This window comes from Centropristis striata, chromosome 22, assembly GCF_030273125.1.
Source record: "Centropristis striata isolate RG_2023a ecotype Rhode Island chromosome 22, C.striata_1.0, whole genome shotgun sequence".
In the NCBI taxonomy this organism is placed as follows: Eukaryota; Metazoa; Chordata; class Actinopteri; order Perciformes; family Serranidae; genus Centropristis; species Centropristis striata.
Genome location: NC_081538.1, coordinates 19,062,336 through 19,071,669, shown reverse-complemented (window position 1 = coordinate 19,071,669; position 9,334 = coordinate 19,062,336). Strand labels below are relative to the sequence as shown.

General features: G+C 38.1%; 1 protein-coding gene across 2 annotated transcripts; it reads right to left on the bottom strand.

Moving 5' to 3' along the window:
- Positions 1–205: 205 nt before the first annotated feature.
- Positions 206–8,994, bottom strand: ccdc107 (coiled-coil domain containing 107). Of its 2 annotated transcripts, none has more exons than XM_059326151.1 (6): positions 8,656–8,994; positions 4,313–4,530; positions 4,147–4,216; positions 3,931–4,021; positions 2,677–2,786; positions 206–719 (listed from the first exon to the last, which is right to left on the bottom strand). In XM_059326151.1, exons 1-6 carry the CDS (start codon positions 8,795–8,797, stop codon positions 352–354), a joined length of 999 nt encoding a protein of 332 aa, XP_059182134.1. In that variant the 5' UTR covers positions 8,798–8,994; the 3' UTR covers positions 206–351. The 2 variants fall into 2 exon arrangements, with proteins under 2 accessions (XP_059182134.1, XP_059182135.1); XM_059326152.1 differs by having other exon boundaries at positions 4,313–4,527.
- Between the last annotated feature and the right edge of the window lie 340 nt (positions 8,995–9,334).

Here is a 9,334-nt window from a genome sequence, read left to right as displayed (position 1 = left end):
GATAATACCACAAGGGTGTCCAGATGTGTGCATTACATTTAAGTGTCCTCTGGAAACACTTCTGTTGTGTTGTGGTCTATTTTGAAGCGCTTTTTCTTAATGCTGCGCTTGTGTTGTCAAATTGATGAAAATGTTTTCTCAATTTGCTTGTGTTTTGTGTATTTGCATCTATTTTCTTAAGTTGCAGTTGCTGTGAGCTCTCAGGGCCACCGTAGCTTATAGTTTCTTATGAATGCAGAATATGTTTATGATGAATATGTAGATGGCCTTTTGAAATGAAAGCCTTTCAGTTAATAAATATTAATAATAATCTGTCACATTTCTGTACAGTGCAGAAGTCCTGCATTGAGTTCAGTCTGGCCTGTTGCGTCGCCTGAGGCCAGACGCAGGCTGCTCCGCTCCAACCTCCTCAATGTTTGTCTCACACGAGTCCTCTAGTGAAGGCATGAGCTCAGAGTCCTCCAATCCTTCCTCCTCCTCCTCCTCTTCCTCCACCTTCCCTTCTTCCCCGTCTGATTCCTCTGGTATGAGCTCCTTCATCTCTTCACCTTCTGTTGCAGCTTCATCTTTTGCTTCTGATGGCTTCTGATAGACGTTTTCAGAAGCCTCTGCTGTTTCTGGAGACGTCTGCTTGTCCACCAGAGAGGCTTCAACTGCCAAGGTGTCGTTGGCACCAAGTGACTCAATGAGGTCGTCCAGGTTACGCTCGAAGGATGCCTCTGAAAGACCAGCAATTTAAAGTCAACGACATATTCCGTTGATAGGATCACTCCATGCACAAATTCTCTACTAGAAGCCAGTATTTAAATAAAGTGTCAGTCTCAATAGCCAGACACAAACTAATTAAGGCCAGATTGTACAAAAGCTACTGTGTAATACTGGATTTATCAAAACAGGTACGAATACAGAATTTGTAAAGTTTGCATTAAACAAAATCAACAGCTGACTGAAACAACAGTCGGTTCACAGCAATCTGTGTACAAATAACACATCTTCACACTTTCAAATTATGTGAAATGCATATGCCAAAATCCAATTTGGAATATCACATGCCAATCTGTCCCCATGTTTACGCCTGGCATTACCGGCGACCTCCAGTCGTAGTTATTATGAATGACGCCAAGGCTGAGTATAAAAAAATTGCACTTCAAGTGGGTGGGATAAAAACAAACCCTGGACTTTTAACGCAGGAGAATGGCATTTGTGTCCCATGTGTAAACAAAAGTAAACTCACTTAACTTTTGTGCATCACATTTTTACATACAGTCATGGAAAAAAATATTAGACCATTGTTTTCTTTATTTTCTTGTTCATTTTAATGCCTGGTACAACTAAAGGTACATTTGTTTTGGAGAAATATGATAACAAAAATAGCTCATAAGAGTTTAGTTTAAGAGCTGATATCTATCCATTTTTCTTGATAACCAAAATCATTATCAAGAAAACCATGGAAAATGGCTAGATATCAGCTCTTAAACTAGCTATTTTTGTTGTTATCTATATATTTGTCCAAACAAATGTGCCTTTAGTTGTACCAGGCATTAAAATGAACAAGAAAGCAAGGAGAAAAAACAAGGATGGTCTAATAATTTCTTCCATGATTGTATGTTAGTTAGTCACGTCGTCCTCATAACTACTTCACTTCCGGCATTAACATGCATTGATTTATTTCTTAAACTGTCTTTTATAATGCCTAACCAGGAACTTTTTTGCTCTTAACCTAGAGAAGTTGTTTTTTTAGAATAAATTCAACTAAACTGCAGCCTTTTTTTGCAACTGGTAGGGTCGATATTTATTTATTTACGGAGCCCAAGAGATGGCTCTCTTTATTTGCTGAAAACACACTTAATTAACATTGCTGAAGACCTTTTTTAAGCCATCTAGTGGGGTCAAAAAATAAAGCAAATACTTCACGAAGCTTCGTTGTCCCTTCATTAGTAACAACAGTACTTCCATTCTACTTCTACTACATTTAGCTGCCAGCTTTAGTTAGTAGTTAATTTTCAGGTCAAAATTTAACAGGAAAAAATATGATAAATTTAAAATGCTATACATGTTTATAAATTAAACCTCATAGCAGTGTATTAGTTAGTTAAAATGAGCCCTGCCTGGACGACAGGAAAATGCTGCTTACATAATACATAGCATAAAATACATTTGAAATATATAAAAAAAACTTTGGGTGGTCATTTTGCAAAACAAGTACTTTTACTTTTGATACTTTAAGTATATTTCAAATTTGATACTTTACATCAATAGCTATCTCTGCTGTATGATATTATCACTTTAAAGTTAATGTCATCTGACACTGGTTGTGTTCTGAACTTTTTGCAAATTAGGCTTGGACCGCATTCGTACATTCATGTATAATGCAAAACTCTTTTTTTCTGAGATGTGTTTCAATGCGGCTGCCCAAATTTAAATTGTGGTTTATCACAACAAAACACACAAAGCTGTTTACACGTTGTGACTGCAGCATGAAGCATTGCTGCATTTTCAATGTCTTATATCGAGCCTGCACTCAAACACTTAAAAAAAGTTAGAAAAGTGCATATACTCATGCTAACATTGACACAAAATGTTTGTGATGCTTGAGTCCAACGAGACTACTTGCAAGTAATATTGTAATTAAAAAATAATTCCTAAAGGAAACACAAAGACAGTGGATCAGCACACCGTTGATGTTCAGGGGTGGACAGTCCATTCCCCTCTTCTTCATCAGGTACCGGATGGTCTGGAGTTGAGACATGATCTCGTTCTTCTGCTCCTGGGCCACTGACTTCACACTGAACACAAATGAGAAGTGAAAACAAATTGATCTCAGAGGAGCTTCTCTGTTTGGAAGACAATTAGGACCAGGTAGGAGACAAAATGAATTAGCCTATGCACATTGAGAAAAAAGTCGACATGTCAAGAATAAAGTCAACTTTTGCCGTTGGGTAAAGTAGCCTGCCAGCTACAACCCAATTTTCCTCAATACATCTAATATATGTCTAAATAATTTACATAAAAGACATAAAAGCAGATTTTCCCAAAACAATAGTTGTAGCAGCTACTACCAAGAATAGTTAATTTATGTGTCGGGGGATTTTAGTACTTCTACACCCTTAAATATTGTGCTTATTGCTCATTTTATGATGAAAATCAGGTTGTAGCTTGCAGTCTACCGAACTGCTTGGATAGAAAAAAAACGTGTCCACCCATGAGAGAAAATGGAGAGAAGTCTTCAGGAATTGGATTAAATTGGGCAACTTATAATTGTTCTTGCGTGTCAGCTGTTTACCGGCAGAGCGGAAATAGCTGATCAGTCATGTGAGATAAATGTTCGCTAGGTCAGAATTTATTCAGAAAAGGCGTTTCCATCTCCTGTTTAGCGCATTAACTATTTAAAAAAACAAAAACACCTCCAATGAGCGTAAAAACTATTGTGCACAATTTCCAAAGTTTTACTGAATTTTGCTGTTTCCATCAAGCTTTTCTCATGCAAATCTTCAAAATGCACATTGAAATTTGTTGATGGAAACACGACTAATGTTTGGCAGTGCGGAGCAGAGAAAAAACTCTGCTAGCCTCTAGGCTTATGCAATGTTTAAGGGGAAACACTGCATTGCTATCCTGTCCGACTCAACAGGGGACAGAGAAATATCTGTCTGACTCTTTCCCCAAGTCATTCTGAGCAAAACAAGAAGGGGAAATACTATTTTTTTCTACAATTTCTCAGTATTTCCAAGAGTGACAGAAATGTCTACCATCTAAAACATTAAAAACTGTAGAAAATAGCATTTCTGAAATCTGCCAGTGACCCTTTTTTATATTGCAGGCCTGCTAAAAGGAAAGGACAGTTAAGTGGGGATCATGTTTCAGAACCATGACTGAACACAGTGTGGTAGAGACTAAAGCACAAGAAAACTAACACTGATCATCACTCACCATTTAGTGAGTGGGTCCAACTGTGTGAGGATGGAATTGAGCATCCTCTCTGTCTGCGCTAGCCTCTGTTCCAGCTCGTTCAACTGGTTCTCTGCATGAAAAACAAACAAAAGAGCAGAAACCGCATATCTGAACTACTCATGGTAACCAAATACATGTTTGACCAAGGCAAACTGTCATTATGTAAACAGAAATCCAAGAGCACGCGATACACACCTGCTTCCACAGACTTTTTGGCTCCCTTTGCAAATTTGTCCTTCTGTGCCTGGTCGTCGGCAGACTTGATCTGGGAGTTAAAAGAATGATGTGATACAGATTTCTGCACTTTTAAACTTGTAAATCATCTCATTGTCATTTGGAGTTGCAGGCATTTTTTACTTACCTTTAAAAACTTGTAAGCTGCAAACACTCCCACTCCGATGGCGTAGAGAGGCATCAGTGTGAACACGTAGCCCTTGTTGCTGTTGGATTTGTATTTGTCACTCTTCAGCTCTTGCTCCATCAGCTTCTTCATCTGCTGCATGTTCTCAGGGCTCTGAGGTGAACCGGGGCCGTTCACGTTGATGGGCTGACCCCTCACTGCGCCGGGGCCCGGGCCTGCTGCGACAAGTACAACATGATGAGGACAAATGGGGGGATAGATTAGAGCTGGGCAATAATTCATAAAATAAGTTATCGTCTTCCATTGGCATCATATCGTCATAAAAACAAATGTTGAGATATTGTGATACAAAATGACATTGTCACATTTATCACGAAACATGCCACATCAGTAGCCATTTTTAAAAACAGATTAAAAACCTACCTATTTTTCAACAGCATTCGGTTGAACTGTGTGCGTGCGTGTGTGGTTGTGGGAGTGGGTGCGCATGTGTGAGTAAGTAAGTGTATATGTGGTGAATATGGCATAGCTTGTCTACCTGCACTCTTCAATTAATTTGTTTTTTGTTTGTTTTTTAATTGTTTGTTTGTTTTTATGTGTTTTGTTTTGTTTTTTAACTGTAATTATGTATATACATTGTGAAGCACATTGAGTCTGCCTTGTGCATGAAATGCGTTCTATAAATAAAGTTGAATTGAATTGAATTGTCTAATTTGATAATAACAAGCACTAGGGCTGGGCAACAGTATTTATCACCTAAACAATATAAAAATGCATGATGAACATATTTTTCTATAATGTTTGTATTCCAATGTAAAAAACCAGCGGACGAATGGTGTTACAGCAAGGTTAACATCTGTTATATTTACATTTACATTTAGACGCCTTTATCCAAAGCGACTTACAGGAAGAAAAAAGCAAACAATCAAGGTATAGTGCAGTAAGAGCCATTAGTGCAGCAATAAGTTGTATTACGCTTTAAGTTCTGTTCCTAGCAGGTTGGGCAAAGATGGAGCGAACCATAGAGGTGCTGTCTTGCTAACACTAGCCCCTTTCATAGTGCAGTCCCGCAAATGTCCCGCTATATTGCCGGAAGATCTGTGTCGGCTTTTCGCATTAGGGCGTTCATAGTGATCCCGCAATGGCAAAGTGATATTCTGCCCTTTCGTAGTGCAGTCCGGCGACGCGGAACGAGGTGGGAGGATAGTGGGACAGCTGCTGCTCGGTGCCATTGCCCCGTGACCCTAATAATACCTTTATTTATATAGCACCTTTAAAAACAGCATTCACAAAGTGCTTTGACAGAACAAGCATGGATAAAAGTCATGCAAAAATAAGAAACCAACAATGATGAGAAAAAAATAAATAAATATATATAATTATTATTTTTTTATTTCTTCACACACACATGTATGCGAGATGTGAGAGAACGCTGGCGCTGTTTGTTCGACCCTTCTCCATCTGAAGTTTGTTGTATGTATGTTTATGTATGTCTATTGCCTGTAAAGCGTCTTTGGGTGTCTAGAAAAGCGCTATACAAATTAAATGTATTATTATTATTAAAGATATATATACACATATATATACATAGAACACAAGTTAGAAAGACCAACATCACATGAATCTGTAAAAATGTGTTTTGAGAAGTGACCTAAAAGAATTCAGTGATTCAGGTCCTCAGGCAGGGCACCCAAAGTCGAGGGGCCCTGATGGTAAACGCCCTATCACCTTTATTTTACAGCCTGGACTTTGGAGCAGCCAGAAGGGACCCAAGGGGCCCGAGGACCTGAGGCCAGCTCATAAGGTGTTAATATCTCTGAAATGTAACTTGGAGCCAGCCCCTGACGTGCTTTAAAAGTGATCAGTAAAATCTTAAAATCAATTCTAAAACAAACAGGGAGCCAGTGAAGAGAAGATCAAATCAGAGTAATGTGCTGTTGTCTTTTAAAACCAGTAAGAAGCCGAGCTGCTGCATTTTGAACCAGGCGAGAGAGTGATTTGTGGTTCATGCCGGAAAGAAGAGAGTTGCAATAATCTAATCTGGAGAATATGAGCGTATGTATTATTTTTTCCAAATCAGAGCGGGAAATTATTTTTTTGATTCTGGATATGGTTTTGAATTGAAGGAAACAGGACTGAACTACTTTATTGATGTGTTTTTTGAAGTTGAGGTTTGAGTCAAAAATGACTCCTAGTATAGTGGCTACCTTTACTTTTGTACCTTTAAGTAGCTTTCCTAGCAAGGTTATTATAGTTAACGAAAACTAACAAAAAAACGAAAACTAGAATTGAAAAAACATCTTCGTTAAATGAAATGAAAATGAGTTTTTAAAAAAATGATAACTAACTGAAACTGTATTGTGTGTCTACAGAACTAACTAAAATTATAGTGAAAATGTCCTTAGTTTCCATCTTTGTCACCTTTTTTCATACGTAAACCTTTTTGTTGATATGAAACCCATCTATTTGGTTTTATGACAAATACCCCATTACAAAAAAAAATAACACTAAAACTAATAAAAACTAAACTAAAACTAAGCATTTCCCCCCCCAAAAAAGACACATTGACAACGAAATTAAAACTAATGAAAAATCTAAAACTATTATAACCTTGTTTCCTAGCTTATATTTAGGATACTTACTTTTACTTTAATACTAGTGTGAATGCAGGACTCCTAAGCTGATTTGCACGTTAAGGAGACAGGTGTGTATATTTGCACTTATAATGATTTTTAATGTCTTGCATCATTTGAAGTGTGCAACACAGCTAGTGTTTAACCCTCTATGGTACGGTGTTGCCCTCTGACAACATACCTATTTTTGGCCTGTCAAATTTCTACAATGCATCATTTTGAGTGATGCGATACTTTAAAAAGAGAGAAGAGTATAGGGAACCACTAGCAATGCTTTAATTTGTCACAAGACCTCCAGGAGGCCATATTGAAACCCTTTTTTACAGACTTTTCCAAAGTAAACAGCTTTGTCATTTTGCACCACAAAAAAATCTCTCAAAACATCATTTTGTTGCCCTTTTCTATCTAGAAAAAATATATATTCCTACTAATAGGTGAGTAAACCTTCATTTTTCGATAGTTTCATGCAATTTATTTTCAAATTAAATAATGGAAACTTAAAATGCAACTGTTGCCTTGAGGGAACAATGAACCATTATGGAACCAGCATGGAAACATGAGATGTCTGTAGTGTGTGTTTAGGTATATATAAAATGTTCAAAAGTAAAACATTCATCATAATTTTGTGTTAATCTTTACAATTTAGCAAAGATATATTTGATGCTGGTTGCAGTAAAGTAAAGTTCAGGCTATTACTAAACGCTGCAGGCCATAGTCTACTATTATAGTGAACTTTGCATGGCTTATTCGCTTATAATTTCCACATATGGCAACAGGTAACAAACCCCAAACACTTAAAAATACAAAAAATAAAAAATCTTCAGATGATGTTTATTTAGTCTATTTTGAGACAAAAAACACTCCAAACATTTTTCCTAACTGCCATCATAATGCGTACCATAGAGGGTTAACAGTGACAACCTTTAACACGCTGGTGTGTGATACAAAATCCCCTCTGTCTGGACCACTAACTATACATGAGCAAGGCCGGATTAACCATATGGGCTGTTGCTCAACAATGAATTTTGAGGTGACAAGGTGATTTATGTTTAAAATGAGCTGAGGACTAAAATGCTACCTGATTCTAGATTCTTGATTTTTGTTTGTGTCTTGTCTTCCTCTGTGATGGCTCTATCAATTCAATACATTTGTGCTGCTGGGAATAGGTGTTGTTAAATAAATATTAGATGCTTTGAAAGTGGTTGCTTACTTATTTTTTTGTGGAAATTGAGGACACTTCCTTCTCTATCTTTTTGTACAGTGTCCTTGACTGCCAAGAAAGGCGCCTTCCAAATAAAATGTATTATTATTATTATGATTATGATTATTATCAATATCTATGTACACCATATGTGAGTGAGTTTTGACAAGAGGACATAGTGGTGCATTTGTAGTTCTATGAGCGTTTGCACACCTGTACATGAAAATGCACTTGATGGCAGTTAGTTATTGATGTACTGAGAATATTAACAGTATATTACTGTAATTTATTCTGTATTTTGGCAAATTATGGTGATTCTGGGGTCGTGGTGATGGGGCCCTTGAATATTTTTGCCCGGGGTACAGCAAAGTGTTAATCTGGCCTTGTACATGACCCTTATTTTGGGAAGGCTTGTCAGAGGAAGTTAACGCGGAGAGGCAGAGTGACATGCAGCAACGAGTGCACAGCAACCATTTCGTTCTTTCTGCGACAAAAGTCCGCTTTCCTACCTTTTCTAGTGTAGCGAGGGTCAAATCTTGTTTCCTTCGCCCCGGTCCCGCCGCCGACGCCAAACATCCTGGGCAGGACGACAAACGTAAAGAGCACGGCCGTGAAAGCCAGAGCGACTTGTTGTGATGTTGACAAAACCATTTCCTCTCGTGAACACACAAACTGCACGAGACACCCGCCGAAAAGGAGCAACAGCAGCCGTTAAAAGATGTAGCTGCAGAAAGCGGAGACAGCGAGGACACGTCGACCTGTCAAGCGAACATACAACGACACAATGTGATATTTGAGACTAAAAGCACTCTGTTCTGCTGAAGACAGCTGTGCTCTGCTCCGCTGCAATAACAGGACCTCGACTTCCGGCACGGGCGTTTTCAAAATAAAACACTTCTTCTTTGGATTTTTTTTTAGAGGCGTTTATATCCAAAGGGTTGCATTGCCCTGACCTCCCTCTACTGGGTTAAAATTTAGGACTCAATTCTCTCATCTAGTCTAATTTGGGGTAAAAGGAAAGAAGTTTTACTCATTTTCTAATAAAGCTAGCCTTATAACAGGCTCTGAGAGGGCCGGAAAGTCTTGCTCAGCAGCTCCTCCACTTCCAGAATTTAACTTAATGTCTTATTCTTGTCCTTAGAGAAACAATGATCATGCTTCTTCTTGGTTTGCTCTCTCTTACTTCTT